General features: G+C 39.7%; 1 protein-coding gene across 1 annotated transcript; it reads right to left on the bottom strand.

Annotated features, from left to right (window-relative positions):
- Nucleotides 1–632: 632 nt before the first annotated feature.
- LOC135480818 (2-aminoadipate transaminase-like) lies at nucleotides 633–19,502 on the bottom strand. Its single transcript, XM_064760746.1, has 10 exons — nucleotides 19,338–19,502; nucleotides 13,877–13,992; nucleotides 11,252–11,406; nucleotides 10,080–10,244; nucleotides 9,013–9,145; nucleotides 8,060–8,182; nucleotides 6,233–6,344; nucleotides 5,720–5,791; nucleotides 5,339–5,442; nucleotides 633–2,367 (listed from the first exon to the last, which is right to left on the bottom strand). The coding sequence occupies exons 1-10, from the start codon at nucleotides 19,500–19,502 to the stop codon at nucleotides 2,223–2,225; spliced, it is 1,290 nt and encodes a 429-aa protein (XP_064616816.1). The 3' UTR covers nucleotides 633–2,222.
- Nucleotides 19,503–20,521: the final 1,019 nt, after the last annotated feature.

The raw sequence follows: 20,521 nt of genomic DNA, 5'->3' as shown, positions 1-20,521 counted from the left end.
ATTATTCTGTATTCCATGTAATTCTACGTATTGAAGATGCTATTTAATATTCGGAAACCTCGGGATGCGCACCTCATAGGTAGAAGGAGATCCAAACACGTCTGGATGCCAGGCTGACATCCCCCAAATACATGGTGGAAACCTCTATGTATACCCTTTCGTCAAATGACCAAACCAGGCTAAATTCCTGCTAAAACGGCTTGGTAAAAATAATTAAATGATCTTTAAATACCAAAACCATTTAATTTCAGGAGTGTTTACAAGCAGGTTTCAAGATTAGCAAACAGTTTCATGTAGCGAGTGTGCAATGAACATAACTGGGTTCATTTAGCTGCAAGTGACGCAATGATCTAATGCGTAATGATGCGTAACGACCAAGTGGAGATCACACCTAAACAGTGTGATAAGTATTAAATCGGAATGGAGCAAGTTTTCAAACCACATAATCTATAATCTTCAAATCAGCATCCATAGTTTATTACACTATTTTATTTATTTATTAATTTGATTGGTGTTTTACGCCGTGAAATATTCTTGAGTACGGCGTAAAACACCAAGGAAATAAATAAATAAATAAATGAATAGCCCATACTTTTTCTCAGTTAAAATGACAATAGGATTTATTCAAGGCCAAACCGAGCCCAACAAAAGCAGCAATAAACATACGTAGTAAATAGTTGTTATATCATGACCGCCAACAAATCAATGGTATAACTGCAAGTGTGGCGATGGTAACAGGTCAGGTCAGGTAAACACTCGTACGGCATAGTTATAATACCCCTTAGTATTCAGCATGCTATAGCCTAGGCTAAAGCTACACGTTGTCCTCCTAAGTATGTGTAGTAATCCTGTATTATTCTGTATTCCATGTAATTCTACGTATTGAAGATGCTATTTAATATTCGGAAACCTCGGGATGCGCACCTCATAGGTAGAAGGAGATCCAAACACGTCTGGATGCCAGGCTGACATCCCCCAAATACATGGTGGAAACCTCTATGTATACCCTTTCGTCAAATGACCAAACCAGGCTAAATTCCTGCTAAAACGGCTTGGTAAAAATAATTAAATGATCTTTAAATACCAAAACCATTTAATTTCAGGAGTGTTTACAAGCAGGTTTCAAGATTAGCAAACAGTTTCATGTAGCGAGTGTGCAATGAACATAACTGGGTTCATTTAGCTGCAAGTGACGCAATGATCTAATGCGTAATGATGCGTAACGACCAAGTGGAGATCACACCTAAACAGTGTGATAAGTATTAAATCGGAATGGAGCAAGTTTTCAAACCACATAATCTATAATCTTCAAATCAGCATCCATAGTTTATTACACTATTTTATTTATTTATTAATTTGATTGGTGTTTTACGCCGTACTCAAGAATATTTTACTTATACGACGACGACCAGCATTATGGTGGGAGGAAAAGCCCGGGGAAACCCACGACCATCCGCAGGTTGATGACAGACCTTCCCAAGTACGGCCGGAGAGAATGCCAGCATGAGCTAACTCACATCGACTGCATTGGTGAGAGGCCCCTGGGTCATTACGCTGCGCTAGTGCGCTAACCAACTGAGCCACGGAGGCCCCTTATTACACTACTTCAAGTAATAATTTCTGAAAACTCACTCAAATTAGGCAGTTGGGGTTGAATATCGCACCGAGTCTAACTTTGAGGTCAACCAATGCAGTACTTTGGCTCCTACTCACCGAAAAAAGTAATCCCGAAAGGGTTGCTTTACCCAGATCATCAAAGCTACAAAAAGGAGTTACTTAATAGTAGTTAATACCAGAATAAATATAAGAAATAAAAGTGAAATAGCATCATAACATGTATGAACAGCTGTGGTGCAAACATAATCGAGACAAGTAATGCACATAATGTGAACATTGCGCCAACAACATGGCCTACACGAGCGAGGGAAGTTGAAAATGAGAGCTGAAAACATTGAGGTATACCGTACCCAGAGTACAACAGAGCCAAAGGCATGACAAACAGTCAATTTAGGTATTTAGAACTTGGTTTCTCCTGTTTTACAAGTCTAGTTTTATTTAGAATTCTGCAAAAGTCCATTCGATCCAGGTCGGAGCGTTCCTGTTACACAAAAGCGCTGTACATAGTACATGGTTATCACAATATAGGCCTACTTAAATCTGTTTGATTAAATTATAATGCTTGAAGATGATGACATTTTCTGTGTTGTGGTGCACGGGTTAATTTATGATGTAGCGTCCGAGGCCAATGATGAAAGGTACTCCCTCATGCCGCCACACATTCTCTTGATGCCCTCAACCAGCACTTCCTCTTCATAGTATCCAAAGGTAATTCGTACACAGTTCTCAGCCTTGTCCCCCAGGTAGTAGCTGAAAATGATAAAGAATTAGAGCTCTTCCAGAAGAAGCAGCAAAAAGAATCAAGCGAAAATTCACCCTAGGTGCGACTCCTAAGTACCGTAGAGCATTTGTTGCACCAATGGGTCGAAACAGACATTCGTATATCAGCCGTCAACCAATAAGAATGTTCCGGGTTAATAATCGCAAGGCCAATTCCCATGTGGTTTTGCACGAGGCTCATCGTCAAGTTTATGGCAGGCTAGAAGGCAGAAGACCATTTTATAAAGCTGTCGCAGCATTACAATTTACGGCATGCAGGCGTGACAGGTGCATTTACCCACAGGGACTTGGGCCCGATTGTTCAAAGCGTATTCCTCTCCGGCCGTACGTGGGAAGGTCTTGCAGCAACCTGCTGATGGTCGTGGGTTTCCCCCGGGCTCTGCCCGGCTTCCTCCCATCATAATGCTGGCCGCCGTTGTATGAGTGAAATATTCTTGAGTAAGGCGTAAAACACCAATTGAATAAATAAATAAATCAAAGCGTATTAACAGTTAAGCTTGGAATTAACTTTAGTTTGGACTAAAGTCTCATTAGTTTTGTATTAGGCCAAAACATGTATAAAATTTAAGCTTGACTTCGCTTGTAATTATTTATTTGATTGGTGTTATACGCCCTATTCAAGGATATTTTACTTATACGACGGCGGACAGCATTATGGTGGGAGGAAACCGGACAGAGCTCGGGGAAATCCATGACCATCCGCAGATTAGCTTTTAATACACTTTTCAACAATCAGCCCCAGAATCATGGCTTGTAACGAAGGTCTATGGATCATAGACTTTAGAATGGAGAAAAGGGAGGAAGGCAAGGATTTCTACTTTTTTGACGACACCACCACCTCAGTCAGCCTTCTGATTCAATGAAACTTAAGCGATTTCACTAAAACTTTTGACATCGTGCTCATTAACAATTAAGCTTTCTACGGTAACAAATACATGCCACATTAAACAACAGTTCGTGCCGGAATCAATTTTTTTTTATACGGATGACCCAGCTGAAGGTTCAACTGGTGAGTCTCTATATAAACAGACGTTCGATACAAGCCATGGTCCAAGTCCACGTGCAGTTAAAACGGTGAAGTATCACTTCACTATATGTTGTCATGGAAAATACACCAGGTGCAATTTGCGAATGCCTCTTAAAACAGACCCGTGGATGTCAAAGTCTAGTCACTGACCAACAGAAACAAAACGATGGACTTGCAGAACTGATTGGTCGCAGCTAAGAAAGGTAAGTCACCTAAATAAAACTTCACCCACCAAAACCTCCTCCACGACACTGTGAAATTGGAGGAATGTGGACTAAGAACACCAGACAAAACCCATGAGAAACCACATTTTGCTATATGTATATGGAGGAATACAACTCATGCTGGCTCTTTCCTACCACCATAATGCTGACCGCTGTCGTACAAGCTGGAGCACAGCGTAAAACACCAATGAAATAAATAAATCAAAAGTAAATAAAAACGTCCCGGAAATAAGGGTAAAAAATATAAACTCATGAAAACCGATATAATGAACTGAAGGACATAGGTGTTAAAATAAAATTTATCTGAAATTGTCATTGATGAAGAGATGACTATAAATAAAACTTATGTTTCAGAGTACAGGAAAATCCATCCAAGACTCCAAATTAAAGCGAAGTTCTTGGTAATGAAAAAACGAGTCTTCATTCATATGACAGAGATATTTACTTATTTATTTCATTGGTGCTTTACGCCGTACTTAAGACTATTTCACTTTATGGCGGGAGCTTTTGCTCTGTAGCTCAGCATATAACATGACAGCTGAGAAACGGTGTGTCTATACCTGTGTACCTGAATTAACTCTCATATACAAACTTTGAATTAAGCACATATATACTACGTATATAGTGTAGACTACACTACTTATCTGCAATACAAACTAGTGTAGTATACTGTCGCCTGTATACGTACACTACATATTAGTATAGGCATCTACCCACACCACTTCTCTACAATACAAACTAGTGTAGTACAGTGCCGTCTATAAACGTACACTACATATTAGTGTAGGATTCTTCCTACACTACTTCTCTACAATATAAACTAGTGTTGTATACTAACGCTTGTCGCCCATATGTAGATATACAGTTCATTTTATTGTAGACATTTATCTACAGTGTAGTGTACTATACTCTCGCCTGTACATGCGCACTACATTTTAATGTAGGCATCTATCTGCACTGGTTCTCTACATTGCAAACTGGGGTCTTTTGCACAAAGCGATCGTAGCCTACTTTGTAACTACAAGGGCAACATAGTTACAATCAACTGTATAGATAATAGCCTACTAGCACTTTGCGCAAGCGGCCCCTGATGTATACTTTTGCCTATGTGCGCTACATTTTATTGTAGGCGTCTATACACCACTCCTCTACAAACTACATAGTGTGGACACTACGTTTTATTGTAAATTTTTTGCAGTGTTTCTGAATGTATGTTTCTAAATTTGCCCACATACGAAATTAAGCACGCCTACTAGGTGTAGTAATCTTAATCTGACCTTCGAAGTAAAGGCAATTGTAATAGGTCCTGTGTATACAGCATGCGTCTGAACAGAGGGGCAACTGCATGTCAAAATATATTGGTGTGATGGTCAATCGATCGTCATAGCCAGGCATGTTTCACCTTAGAATAACTCAGACAGGTGCGGCGTGGAAAATTAAGGAAATAACTTATTTAGGTTGATTTCGGGTTATTGTACATATGCGTTTAGATATATGCCTGATTTAAAATTTACCTTTCGCTTCAAGCCCAAAAGGGTCGTTACGTATAAAGTGACATAACTGGCAATTTTGGTTTTATTTGAAATTACCTGATTACCTGGTTACCTTGAGAAAAAAAAAACCTTTAAATTAAAAAAAAAATTAGCTATACAGTTGAATCTGACCTATGTAGATATATGTATATACATACGCATGTCCTGGTGATAACGACACATTGAACTTAGTCTCGCAGAGGTCACAAAGGTCAGACACATTAACTTCTTCAAGCAGTCTGATCCATATAAAATATCCTCCCTGAAATTGCCGAAAGCATAAAATCATAAATAGCAGGTCTTTCCCCCTTAAATCTCGAGGTGTATAATTTGAACAAATTACGGTTGTATGTATACTTGGTCACTGTAGTAAGGCGGAGGCTCATCGCACGCCTGAATGGCTATGCGATCTTTTCTTGACATGATGTACAGCTTAAATATAGCTATGCTGTTAAGCCAATGTCATTCAGTCATTTAATATTATTACATACATGTGTTCTCTTGGAAGATTGTTTACAGGATTCATATTTAGCCTATACCTTTGGGGCAATGTAGGAAAATGCTGCAGGCAGCTGTTCATCCAACACCTTCATAACGGCCTTTAATCGGCTCTGTCAAACACAGATTGTATGATCAATACATGATATACACGGTTTATACAAGCCGTTTTACAACAAAATAAGAAGTTTGAAAGGACTGAAGTCTACAGTCGTCTTGGCAGACATTCGTCTATCTGATGTCGACCAAAATGGACTCTCCAGGTCAATAATTCCACGACAATTCTCCGTTCAAGGAAAACACAAAAGAACTAAGAAAGCGCAAAATTAGGACGGATTCATGCAAAGAGAAGCAAAAGTCAACAGTTTTCAGTGATGACGGAATGACGCGAGGATTGTTCTCTGCATATGGATTACATCAGTACCCATGCTAGCGCATTTATTTATTTACTTTCCTGGTGTTTTTACACGCGATCCTCAAGAAACGAGGGGTATTTTATTGTCGACTCTTCCTGTTATTTACTTTCTAATGTCAGATGAAAAGAGAACACCGACCCCATATATCTCCCTGATCCTGGTAACGTGATCCTGCACGAGGCCAAGCTGCAACGCGCTGGCCAAAACACTGGATGGGTAGTGACACACGCTGCCACCCAACAACGACGGCCTGCGGCAGAAAGAAAGGAAGAATGAAAGAATAAATGAATTAAGATGATGCCACATTGGCCATATTTCAGATTTATTGTGGCGAGAACATGCTTGGACGGAAGAGGAAATTTTAAGTCAGTTATGTCTGTGTGCAGGAAGAAACAAAAGTGCCCACTTGTTTACATGGGCAGCCGAACAAGCCACATCAGCTAAGTCAATCAGCACCCAATTTCATGGAATAAATTATTTATTTCACGTATTTCATTGTCCTTCAACACAATACCCAGTTTTTCATTTGCGCGATAGCAGTGGGATTTATGGGTAGAGGAAACTGGGGTAAATCACCGACCTTTGGCAAAAATTGCCGACGGATTTTCCCAAAAGTGATGCACAGGCATGTATGCACATCATAAAGTTGGATGACATTTCGTCTAGAACGAATACTCTGCACTGTGCAAACGGCCACACGAGCCTCGTCGATCGCTTTTTTTGTCAGTGAGTACCCACGAACTGTGAGAAATGGGGAATCTATAGAAATTCACCGGATAACCGTTGTCGTCCATCAACGACCTTTTGGAAACAAGCTGCGCATGTAGTCGATCATGTGAATATTGCTTATAATACTTTCTTATATATCTAGTGCGTAATAACAGTTTACAAGCGTCGTCGATTCCGTAATTGTTGTCCCCTGGCAAGGACTAACCTGGCAAAGGAAACCACATCGGTTACTGGCGTAAAGCGATGGCGTCAACCCGCGAGGGGTGAGTTCGAACTGACGATCTCGCTGGAAAGCGGTTGCATGGTGTCTCTATATTTGCCCACTAGCCCGCTTTTAGGGTAATGAAGAAGATAACATCGGCACATTTTATATCTTCTTGGCGGGAAGTTCAAAACACGAATGTTTTCATTATTTATTTATTTATTTGACTGGTGTTTTACGCTGTACTCAAGAATATTTCCCTTATAAGACTACCAGCATTGTGGGACTAAACCGGGCAGTGCCCGGGGAAACCAATGTCCACCGCAGGTTGCGGACAGGCCTTCCCATGTACGGCCGGAAATAGCACAAAGCCAACAACCTGAAAATAGAATCCTTCCTACTTCTGTTCGACCCACGGATGGGACATGCATGTACAAGAACAGTCGATGGGGTTCCGTGGTCGACGCGATGCCAGAGAGGCGCAATGACCCAGGAGCCTCCCACCAGTGCGGTTCAAGACCAGCTTATGTTGGCCTCCTCTCCGGCCGTATAAGTGAAATATTCTTGATTACGGCGTAAAGCACCAATCAAATATAAAAATATTACATTTATAAATAAATGTGTGAATGGATCTTTCTTTTATTCGTACGACGATCTCAAAACGAAAAATCACTGAAAATCATTTTTGAGACATACCAACGAAGGCTTTGATTCGAACAATGCAAGATATCACGACGGTATCTCCTTGCAGCAGACCGGACTCAATGCCCACATATTCATAGTGCGGCCTCATTGGAACGCCATGTCGAAGACACTGCCTGACCAAGTCACATTAAAATGACAGTGAGCCGACCAATACCTGACCCATTCCTCTCGTCATTCTGACGCAGAAGTAGGCCTAAGGTATAGTACCAACATGAGCTAGGCTATAGATTTTAGAGTTTAAAAGTATTACTCGAGTCAGGATTGAACCACGGATCGACGGCTTTGGCGATATATGTGTTGATTTCTTTATGTTAAGACACAATTCTTACACAGACGACAACAGCTGTATAACTCTCTCTGGGCCCTCAATCCAGCCTACCCTCAACCCCGGGGCCAGCAGCTTAGAGAACGACCCTATCGACAACACGCGTCCTTGGTAAGCCGGGTCCGAGCTGAAGATGAACAGAGCATTGGTCTAGAAAGGGTGTGGTAATATACATGTAATACTACGGCTTGGATATCGAACAAGTCCAGAGCAGCGACGAGAGAGCTGTGGTAGTTGGTAAATTGTCACACGTAACCGGTGAAATTCGGCCTCTTGTCAATTTACCTCAGGCCTGGAGATACAAAATGGCGTTTCCTGAAGAGAGTGTAGACACATTTCTCGCCATGTGAATTCGACAGAAACATGATGCTACGATCTAAAAACGAAAAATCACTGAAAATCATTCTTGAGACTTACCAACGAAGGTCTTGATTCGAACCATGCAAGATATCACGACGGTATCTCCTTGTAGCAGACCGGACTCATGGCCCACATATTTATAGTGCGGCCTCACTGGAACGCCATGTCGAAGACACCAGACATGCTGCCTGATCATGTCACATTAAAATGTCTGACTACTACATTAGTCAAACAAGCACTACACTTACATTAGCACATCATGGGAGATATTTTGTTCAGATATTTTAATTGTTCACTTATGTTTTAATAATAGTCGTATAGATGGTGGAAACCGAAGGGGATCGGAGTAAACCACGACCCTTCGCCATGTAATACCTGACAAACCTCCTGACATAAAGCCGCAGGAAAATCGACGAGAGTTGGATTCAAACAGGTAACCCCTTTCGCAACCGTCATAGAGAACCAGATGTTTACCCAACCGTGGTAAGGCACCTTAACCAAATGAAGTGATTCAGTTTCACTTTGAATGGCGATGTTTTCTTCGTTTACTTCAGGAATATAACTGGCAATAATATTTAGTGTCCTGATTGTTCTTACCTGTCATCGTACGTAATGAGGCGTGGTACAGGAAGGTATTTGTCACCTGTGTAGTACAACAGGCTGTAGATGTCGTCTGACACCACCAACAGGTTGTACTTCCGGCCTAGATCGACCAGTCTTTTGGATCTCTCTGTAGAAAGGACAAAGTAAAATTTTTACAATTATGCTGTTACAGAATAGTAGGAACACCTCTCCGAGGAAAGACATGGCCTTCACTTCCGGTATTCAATATTTCAGCATTAGCTTTGTGTTGTCAAGAATTAAAAAAATCAGACAAAACAATGTAAACGTGTAAATGTTACCAGTGAAGCTTTCCATGATAGGAGGCCGTACTTCACCGGTCACGTGTGACCATACGCCAGTTATCAATATAAGTGTCATGTACGACATTCATATACCATTCGTAGTCTGTAAAAGGGCGTTCCAAGTCGATAATCGCAAGATCCATTTCCAAAACAACGTTTAACACTAGCTCCCAAAGACAAAAGAATGTAAGAAATTATACAAATAAGAAATAAAGATGGTAACACACAAGAGAGAAGCGGTTGGCAGTTTTCAATGATGCCGGGCAGATAGTCGATATTTCAGGCATGAATTTCATATCAAAGTTCAAATTCGTAGTCAATGAATGAGTTCCAGGTCAAATAACAATTAAACAAGTATCTCAGTCGCGCTTTGATTGCGACTGTTCATAAAGGCACCATGCAGATGTAATGAGCATGGCTACCTTTACGGCCCCTACTGCGCTGCTCTAGTTTTACTCTCTATGCTGTATTCCTTTGTAATATATATGTGTATACAAAGGAGGGGAAGGTAGTATAGGCAGTGAATAATTATCTTCATTGACTTCAAATGATTCTGTTTGTTCACTTCTCAGCATAGCATAAAGTGCTTATAGTATAAAAGGTTAGGAAAATAGAAGAAAAACGCCCCAAAGATATCCCGCTGGCCACCGCCGAATACACTTTCGCCAAAGAAAAAAAAATTCAAATCTCTGAACAGGTTGATCTATTCTGGTTTTACACAAACGTGCAGAGCATGTGTTTTTTATTTTTGTTACTAACCTGGCGATAAAGATATGCCTGTTGGGTTGTCATAATTGGATATCAGAGAAACCATTCCCCAATATGGTCTATTATCAGTCACGTGATCAGTTCCAACTGATGAGAAGATATCTTCCAAGAGTTCTTCCAGATTCCCAGTATCAATTCCCTTGTCATCCATTTGAACTGAAATGGAGTTTCAAAAGGTTGCCACTTCCCTCTACGACCTCACTAACTTCGGTGCAACTGACATTATGTATAACTTTAAGACGGTATAAGTTTTTTTCCATATAATATTATTAATGACAGGTGATTAATTTACTCTAAAGGTCCTTTAAGAAAAAACTTTCAAAAGAAGTGCAATCCAATTCCAGTCAAGCTTTAATAAAGCATGAAGTCAGGTTTTCTTACAAAAAAAAATCGTTTTAATAAAGAGCATATAGTTTACAGTACATTAGTCCTTGAAACTGCCAGGACACACCAGGTGTGGGCTCAAACGGGGCCTTGGATAATGAGTTGTTGATTCTCCCGCTCTCACTGTGTGTGGGGCCTTAATTGGTCAATGGGCCTTAATTAGGGGTCAATGTGGCCGTTTGAATAAGAACACTTTTACATCACCAATATGGTGTGTATATCAGACATTAATATCCTTTTTTAGTTGGACGCCTATAGTTTTCGTCCCTTCCATCTCAAGGACACACGAGGTGCTAGTTCAAATCCGGCCTTGAGCACAAAGCACTAGGCCACCGAAGCAGCTCCACCAATATAATGTGCATACATGTAGCTTTCCTTCACACAGAGAGTTTGTCAATAACTTGCCAATGATCTGTGGTTTACTCGGGACTAATCCATTAATAAAACTGACCGCCACATAGTATAAGTGAAATGTTCTTGATTATGGCGTTAAAAACAGTGACATTAATAAATAAAATAAAACAATTAGCATTCGTGACCTCTATTGCAGAAGACCTATACATCATTCAAGTGACAATTGATGAGAATATTAAAAATATAGATTGGCTGATCGTCCAACTTCTACACCGAAACTACACCGGCCACTTATTAAATTAATAAAATAGAAAAAAATAATAGTCTGTATAAGACAAGAATTGCTTCACATCTCTTTCAACTTAAACAACTAATTACGAAAGTAATTATTCAGTGTGCTAAGGACAGGTGCTAAAAATATTTACCTGGTATGACATTTAGATGTAGCTCATCCTTCAGAATCATGATACTTCCGTTAAAGGTCGGATTTGACACAAAAACCGGTGCTGACGTGCCGACAAACATACGGGCAATGGCTGTTATGGCCCACGTGGAACCCCCAGTTGCCATTAGGTTTGAACTGAGGATACAAAATTTTGCTTCACGATGAAAACGCAACGCTTCTTCCGATGTCATTTATTGCTTTGGCGATTTTGGATTTTTTTGACAAAGTGACTGAAGTTTTTTGTGTTTAAGGGAAAGGAACTGTAATAAGGTACTGTAAATACAGTAAAATGTTTTGAATGTATGATAGGGTTTATGAACCATATTAATGTAGCCAGTGATGTCAAAGTGGTCATAAAACAGTGTATTCTATGTGAAATTTATTTTTTTCATACACAGGCACACATTACATGGTTATATTTCACAAAAATTTTATTCAGAACGGAACATAAAGGCGTAAATAAACTATCCATATCCTCCAAAAGGCCCATCATACAATCAAAACATTCGACTGCAGCAAAACAAGTATAAAAAATAAGGAACGGTTTCTGCTGATGCTTTGTTTAACAGTTTTTTTTTTGGTATTGTTATGCTGTTACATATTGAAATGTGATTTTCAGGAAATTGTCTCAGTACATATTTCCACTATCTTGGACACTATCCAGGGATGAACATAAACCTGAGGGATGATTTTCAAAGCAATAGTAACGTCGCGCTTATCGCCAATACCAAGGCGGAGTGTGTATGCGACGTCCTATGGTGATAAGGCTAGTGTAACGTTACGACCACATTAGGAAGCAACCCCCAGGACCTATATTTATCAAACGTCATAAGACTTCAAAATTCACCTTTTACAGCTATATTTAAAATGATTTTTTACTGCAGAACAACGTACATCTATCACAATTTGAGTCCTTTCCTTTGTGACTTTTTAAGCATTTGCAATTGATGGCTTAAGTAGCTTGATAAATAAGGGCAGTATAACGTTACTGCAGAACTAAGTAGCCGCCACAATCTGATTTCTTTGCTGTTTTGCGTTTGACTTTTAAGCACCTGCAAGTCTTAAGTTGTTTGATAAATACCGACCTCTTTTGACTTTGGACATCGATGCTTTTTACGAGGTTGGTTTAAGCCTAAGACAGTTTTGTGATCCTGCTATCTGGCACATAAGGTGTAGGCTCCATCACGAACTTGGATGGGGGATTTATAGACCCCCTTCCCGCTCTCATCGCTCGTGGGACTTTCGTGCAAATAAACAGTCACTGACACTAATCGGATAGTTTGCATATAATTTTACTTTGATGAAGACCATTTGTCTTTTTGCCAATACTGCGTGCAAGTTTGTGGGCCGCACGAGGAAGTTCGTCAATGAAAGGTTTGTGGTTTATTCCGGCTATTTCCTGCATAAAACTGACGTCAAATGTTTTTGAGTGTGCAAATGGCGTTAAAACCTAATCAAATACGTAAATAAATTAATTAATAGCTTGTTTATGGGTGTGTGTGTGTGGAGTGGGGGGGGGGGGGGAGGACATTAATCCTATCATTAAAACAAGAAGACATATAAAAATAGCTGATTCGACTAACTTATACTGGCATCGATGAGTCTATCGACTCTTTATTGACGCAAATAATACTGCGACATCAGAGTCCCTCGAAACAATCTATGAATGTATAGTATCCTCTACTCCGATTCTTATGCTGCAGAGTGAAAGCTGTCGAAATTGGGCGGGTTGGGTTCAGTTCAGCAGATAAAATGCAAAATTTGTGTGATCTGAATTTGGGGCAGTATATTTCGCATGGAGCAGAAACATTAGCCGCATGTATGTCTTATTGTAAGTACCTTGATTGGTGTTTTATGCCGTACTCAAGAATATTTCACTTATACGACGGCGGCCAGCATTATGATGGGTGAAAACCGGGCAGAGCCCGGGGAAACGCACGACCATCCGCAGGTTGCTGCCAAACCTTCCCACGTACGGTCGGAAAGGAAGCCAGCATGAGTTGGGCTTGAACTCACAGCGACCGCATTGGTAAGAGGTCATTACGCTGCTCAAGCGCGCTAACCAACTGAGCCACGGAGGCCCCACGACTAATAGAAGCTACCCGCTCGATTTCAACCAGCAGTTCCTCGACAATATAGCTGTAGAAGCACTACAGCTATATTAACATTAAAATAGTTTACTGCCCTAAAATTGCAACTTTAAGACGTTTTACTCAATACTTGGCATTGTCATCCTTCACAATCCTTCAGCACAAAATTGTAAATTAGTGTTAAAGTCTAAATCTATAAACTCGGCTATAATACCACAAGTTAAGAATAGTTTTAAGTTTAACTCAATTTTAATACTTAACTTTATACTTAACTTAAGCTTTGTAGTTCCGGCCCTGGGATCGCGAAGCTTATACTTTGACCAAACTTTCAAATCACTTTAACATTGTTATTTCTTATGTAACAATGTCAAAATATTTCTTTGAAAAGGTAAAAATCTGGGCAAACTATTGTAAAACAAATTTTAACTTCAGTCTAAGTTCGCTTCATAATCGTGGGGCCAGAAGTCTGCATCTATGGTTGACAGTGTTCACATCATTGAGTTATATATACCTACCATGACACCTTTGTTCCGTACTCGTCCGTTAGGAATTTGGCAAGCTCGTCCAGGAACTTTTGATAACCGACAGGATTGCCGTACGAGAGTACAGCGTTGAGGTCAGACCTGGAAGTCTACATGAACAGAAATACAAAATAAATTGCTCTTGTCATTCTGGTTCCTGCACATATTGTCATAAGTACTGTTGGCTCCATTTGGCTGTAATCGTTCAAATACAGTAATACACAAAAGGACGTCTGACTATATTTGGTGAAACTTATTTATTATTAGATGATGCTCACGATATTGAAATTTCTCAAAGGGTCTTGTAACACTTCTTACTAGATGACGTACAACCTACATATACTCTAAAATCCTTACAATCGTTTTGAAAAACATATTATTAGATACTGTAAACTACACTAAATTTTAAAAATCATTTTACAAAATTTACTATCAGAAACTATAAACTATTCTAAAATTCATGAATCCCTTGGTAAAACTTATTCCGTACCCAATTGAAATTCCTGAAATACATTTGTAAAACTTTTTGTTCAATCTGGAAAATACACTGTGCGTCCAAACGGACCAATGAAAGAGATCTTAGATGCAACACAGAAGCTGTATGTCATAATATGCACCTCTTCAGACAACTGGCAATTGTTCTGATAAAGCCACGTTGAAACAGCGAGAGCTTAATTCGCGCCTGGGACCTGATGCTGGCCAGCTTATGATCCACTCTCGCCAGCGGGACCGAACCACGCAAAATCGTGTATTTGCATCTAATCTTGTACACTCTAAGATATGTCTGTAGGGTCTAAACACAAACCTCCACACAATCTTGCTTTCGTGTTTTAAGCACATGGTTGGCTAAATATGTAATGAGAAAAGATGTTTAGGTTGAAATAAGGAGGCATTAAACCTGTGGAGGGCACAAAATATTTTTGCCTGGGAATCCTAAACATGTTTACCCCCAAAGCACATGGTAAGCTTAACACGTTTGATACCTATGCACAAAGCAACGGCAAACCTCCAGGCATTACCCGTTCCACTTGTTAAACATGTCATCGTCTAAGCATGTATAAAAAAAGGAGATGCTTAGCTTGTTCTACTGTGGAATTAGTCTTGATTCACACCAGTATTTAAGGAAGGTCTGTAAAAATATGCAACATTTAACTGTTCAGTATAAAGCACTGAAGTTGAAAATGACATTAAACCGTAGCAAACAAACAGATCTCTCACAACACCTACAACCATTGTACCTGAATAGTTCACCACTATTGTACGCCAATGTCCAATCACATGGTTCTTTTTGCTGTGAGTTACTGTTTTCATACAATAATGTAGTAATTAATGCGATAAGGAAATAAAAACTTACAAATAAGTTATCATGAATTGAATTTTTAATCATTCGAAAGTAATAAATAAACATTTCCATGGAACCATGTTACTATGGAAACAATGATCATAACCAGGGATACATGTCTACTCTGTTCATCTGAACTGAATTAATACAACTTCATGCACTAAAAATAAAGTAATGATGTACATGTATTTTGTGTCCATAACCTCAATGAGTGTCGGTCTGCAACTGCAATGGTTCCAGACGACCTTCAGAAACATGTAACTCAAAGACATTGTCCAAGAAAACATCATTAGCAGGTAATTAACTACTGAAACTGTAAGCCTTGTCCTGACGGTGTGTAACACCTTCGGTGTGGGGGTCACGTCATTGTTTGCGTGGTCGATTATTTTTCAAGAATCGACACTTGCACGTTAGTGGGTAAAGTGATGAAGGGTGACGATTTGTATAACCTGAATGTACGGCTGAGTGGGATTCGAACTCACGAACACAAAGCTTTAAAACATTCCCATATCCAATGAGCTATCCTGGAAGACCATACAATGATCTCCTTTTGGACGACTTTAAACTTTTGTTGTGACGTCAATCCCTTGTCTGACAGAAGAATGTTATTTTATGAGCGTCCAACCCTCCATGTCACTCTGGTAGAGTGAAAATCGGTTTTATGTTCGAAAAATATCGCATCCTCAGAGCTCTCCATGTTTCGAATGAAGCGTACAAACTCATTCTCTCGGCTTATATACAGCGTTAGCTTCTTCGCATAGCCATGCATTATCCCAACACTTCAAGTGAATGGAAGTCGGTATGTGTGCAGATGTTCTTTATGTAAACCGACACGAATTAAGTGTTCCTTGCAACATGATGGTGAGTCCTGGTATTGCCAGGGTTAGAAAGTGAATGCATTTTTGACCGGTAAATCGGTCAAAAGAACAATAACTGTTGATTCTTGAAAAATAATCGGCAGCTGCATAACACTGAACTCTGACGTTTAAGTAAGAGAAACGCCTTGCAAATGACGATTCCTGAAAAATAATCGGCTCGGCGCCTCGCCCATCATTTTTCAAGAATCGTCGTTTGCTCGGCGTTTCTCTACTACAAAATGAACTGACTTTCTGCATGCCACAATTTACCACCGCCACAAATCGCTTCGCTACAGCAGAGACCTTTAGTTAGAAGTTACAAGTTCAACTTGTCACTTGGAACTTCACACTAGAATACCTGAACAAATTGTAGTCTGAAGTTAGAAGTTATAAGCTACAAGCTGTTTACTGTCCGTAAAAAGTTATATGGTATGGAATTCATTAGCTTGCATTATTACTGTGCAGTATATGTACAAATAGCATGACACATTTCTCAATCATCAGTAAATTTTGCTTATTCATTTACCTGCATGCTTTGGGTTTTACATAGCAAGGATTTCGCATTACTTTTGCGTACAATATACATGGTGATGGTGTAACCTTGCTCTCTTCCAACCATGAAAAACTCTTTTAAAGCAAGAAATGCAGTCATAATGATATTCAAATGTTCATGGGTAAAATAAGACTGCAATCTGTATTACCTGTACAACAGCCATAAATTGGTGCTGCAGTCGTGTAACTGAAATGTTCTTGAGTACGGTGTAAAACACCAATCAAATAAATAAATAAATTGGTGAAGTTTGTTGGATTTTTCCACATTTTCTTCTCCAGGTTTTCAACAACTTCATTTCATCTGAAACACAAACCAGTGGCTTAATTTTATTTTCGAACAGCAGAAATGGTTTACAACCAGTAATATATTATATAGATTTATAATAACCACGTTCAAATTTCACTTCGCATACATCTGGGTGTAATTCCTTTGGAAACGCAAATAATATAATAAACATATATTTTCGGTATATTGCTGTTGACAATGAGTATCAATATTTTGGTACCAGGTACACATAAATACACAGGCGCATTGTAGGCCGACATATATCCCCCCGGTAAGCTTGTGCTGCGGTACATGCTGCTATGGATATTCAGCGCAACGTTGTTACATTCTAGCTAGGCTTTCGCTTCGATTTCTAAATTTATCCGTTCTGCCAGTGTGACAATATTTTCCCAAATCACGGAAAAACACACTTTCAATCGATTAAAACTAAAAAGTCTTGGTCGCTTTCATCTATGCACAGTTGGTGACTGAAAACAAATTGCCAAGCACACTAGTTCAATATTTCTGCAAATATTGTTTCGCTGTCCTTTCCTCATGTTAAGATGTGAAATTCAAGGAGAATCTTAAAAGTTAGGAGATGGAGTCAGCATTGATCATATTGTATACACATGTGAGTCATCAAACACATACATGATGATTAACATACTGGCTGGTTCCACTAACTCTTCATGTTGCTGCAGTGCTGTTATTTTGAAGTTAAACAAAATGTATCAGTATTCTAAAGGATTTGGGCATAACTGTACACTGTTTGTAAGGTTTTTTTTTTTTTTACTTTTTAGTATTTCAGAAAGCTAAGCTGAGAAGACTGGAACAGATCTCAGATCTAGCTAACCTAACACTACAACAGACCGACCACATCACTACTCACATCAACAACTACGGACGTATATAATGATGTACGACACAGCTTAAATTGTGTAGCACACACAAACAATTTTATGAGAAAAGATAAAAGCAATCAATACATACCAATATCACAATTGCCAAATACAGAGACACTTCTCGACATCTTCCCTTCCAAAAATGAGCAGACGACCAGCCTCGGTTTCAATAAGATCACGTGTACTACGGCGAGCATGCACAAATAGAACGGGTAGGGGATCTGCACTATTTTTGGTTAGCAGCTGATCTAAATAATGGCGTCATAAAAATCGTCGTACAGACATGTTTAGCTGTTACGTGTGTTTTTAATAATGTGCTTACTTTTCCGCGAAGCAATTTTACATGTTTCGGTAGATAAGTGCTTAGCTTTGTGTCATCTTTATGTTTAGCTCGGATATGCTCACACAAATGACCCATGACCAATAAACAACGATTACGTGTTTATACTTATCGTGTTTAGCACGTGTCTAAACGTCATGAAACAGATACTTAGTGAATTTTGCTGAACGCGTTTAGCAGTTTGATACATTCTGTGTCAAACCTTTTCAGTTGTCTCCGATGTGTGTTAATTCTCCACGCTACATTTAGAGTGCACCAGAAATCGTAAAATCGTGTTCCAGGAATAGTAAAATCCTGCACCTAATCGTGTTCCGGGAATCGTAACGTCTTTCCTTTTCATTTAAGCCGCATGTAGGTCAAGTCATTTATCTCGCATATGGAACTGTTTTTTTCTCGCGCTGAGGATTGTGGGATAATTGATGCCTCAACTCACCAAAGAGAGCTCAACTTACCAGAGACTGTTCAACTTGCCAGACAATGTTGCAATGTTCCAAACCGTGTTCCATTGGACATTTCCCCACGTATAGTGTATACCAATCAGTGCTCCAACCAGCACAGAGTGAATTATCATCCAGTGTTCCACATACCAGACAGTAATTAATTTACCAGACAGGATCAGCTGACCACAAGGTGTCCTTCATATACTTACCAGACAGGGAGTGTTTAACTTACCATGCCGTGTCTTGTGGCTTCCATCAGAAGTTCAAGTACGTCTCAAACTGACCAGACAGTTTTTCAAATCACCCGACTTAGTTCACCAGCCTAAGCTCAAGGTTTTGCTACCACCTGTACTGATATTGCTAATGTTACTGCTACTATGTGATAGAACTGGTTTGTTTTTATCAGTGATAGCAGTTCACTATTACGATAAATGTACATGAATATAAGCTCTCAACAAGCACCTGTTGTCTTGTAAACAATTCTGATGATGCCCATATAAAGGTCGAAATATTGATGTTTGCGAACGAAGCATTTTAAGTCCTTTCTCGGAGTGACCTGCGTACTTTTCTATGTGACGTTAATCAGTGGATCTAATGGACTAGAGTTCAACTTAACACGCAATGTTAAACTTACCATGCAGACAGCCTTCAACTTACCGTACAGATAGACTTCAACTTACCAGACAGTATTCAGTCGAATAGAATGTATTCAACGCATTAGACAGTGTTCAATTTACCATGACAGTATCTAACTCACCATGCAGTGTTTTGTGGCTTCCATCAGAAGTTCCGGTACGCCTTGGAAACAACTGAATCCGGGAGACCCGGCAACTAACCGGATCGTGTTCTCCATGACTCGGGAATTGTCTTCGTCAATGTGATGATCGATCATTTCTAAGTACTGGTCAGCACGTTTAGCCATGTTGTAGGGTTTTAGTATTCTGAAAGAAGGGCCGGATACCGTCGCCAAAAGAGTGCATCTACTTCCGCTTTTCCCTAAAACTCAGTAGATAAAAACTTTTAATGGACTAACATTCTAAATCAGCGATATATATTAGTAGCTCATTTCACTTCTAACTCTGGGAAACTATAGCCAAATTTGGCTTCAGCTGATATAGTTGCTTTTGCCACCTGAGCCATTCCGACAAAAAGAGGCTGATAAGACAGACGCATCTGTCGTGCAGAATTTATTTACTTAATTTTTTAGGAGTTCAGTTTCGCATATTCAGGAATTTACCACGGTTGTTCATAGGCTAATGGATGATGGGAAAATGAATATGGTGACGTAAATGTGAACGAGGCTTAGAAAAAAAATTATTTTATTAATTACTAAAATTAATGGGTACCTGTCAAAGTACAGCGGCAGCAGGACCCTGACGTCATTTCATTGACGTCAAATGTTCCTTTCCCAGCTAATCACGATGACGTCACATTAAAGACAGTACGACATTACAACAGAAACTCATACATTGTAACTGTGTAAACGTAACGGTACAATCCATTATTGACGTAACAGTGGCTCGAGGTCTTGCTTCACAACAGCGCCACCTCGCGGGATTAAAAAATATGCCACCTCTCCCATTGTACAGGACGGCGATCAGGTTTATGGGCGGAGGTTATCGGAGTGCCATGAAGTATACCATGCACCGCTGTTGGCCAGGTACATGTACCTGATAAAGCTCCTAAATTTGAGTCACAGTCGATGCAACAGGAGCTGGATTCGAACATGCCACCTTGATAATCTTGAATTCATGGCATGCACTGGGAACGTGCCCTTAGTAGCAAACCATACACGTACATAAAGGACATGTAATGTGCCTCGAACATCGGTTTGTGGACTGATGACTTTTAAAAACTCTTTTAATTATAGTTATGCTATATGCCTGATAGATCCATTTCAGACGGCCGACGATTCGTCCAACTGATATTTGGACGGAGACG

Source organism: Liolophura sinensis, chromosome 13 (assembly GCF_032854445.1).
Source record: "Liolophura sinensis isolate JHLJ2023 chromosome 13, CUHK_Ljap_v2, whole genome shotgun sequence".
Lineage (NCBI taxonomy): Eukaryota > Metazoa > Mollusca > Polyplacophora > Chitonida > Chitonidae > Liolophura > Liolophura sinensis.
This window is presented reverse-complemented; position numbering and strand designations above follow the sequence as displayed.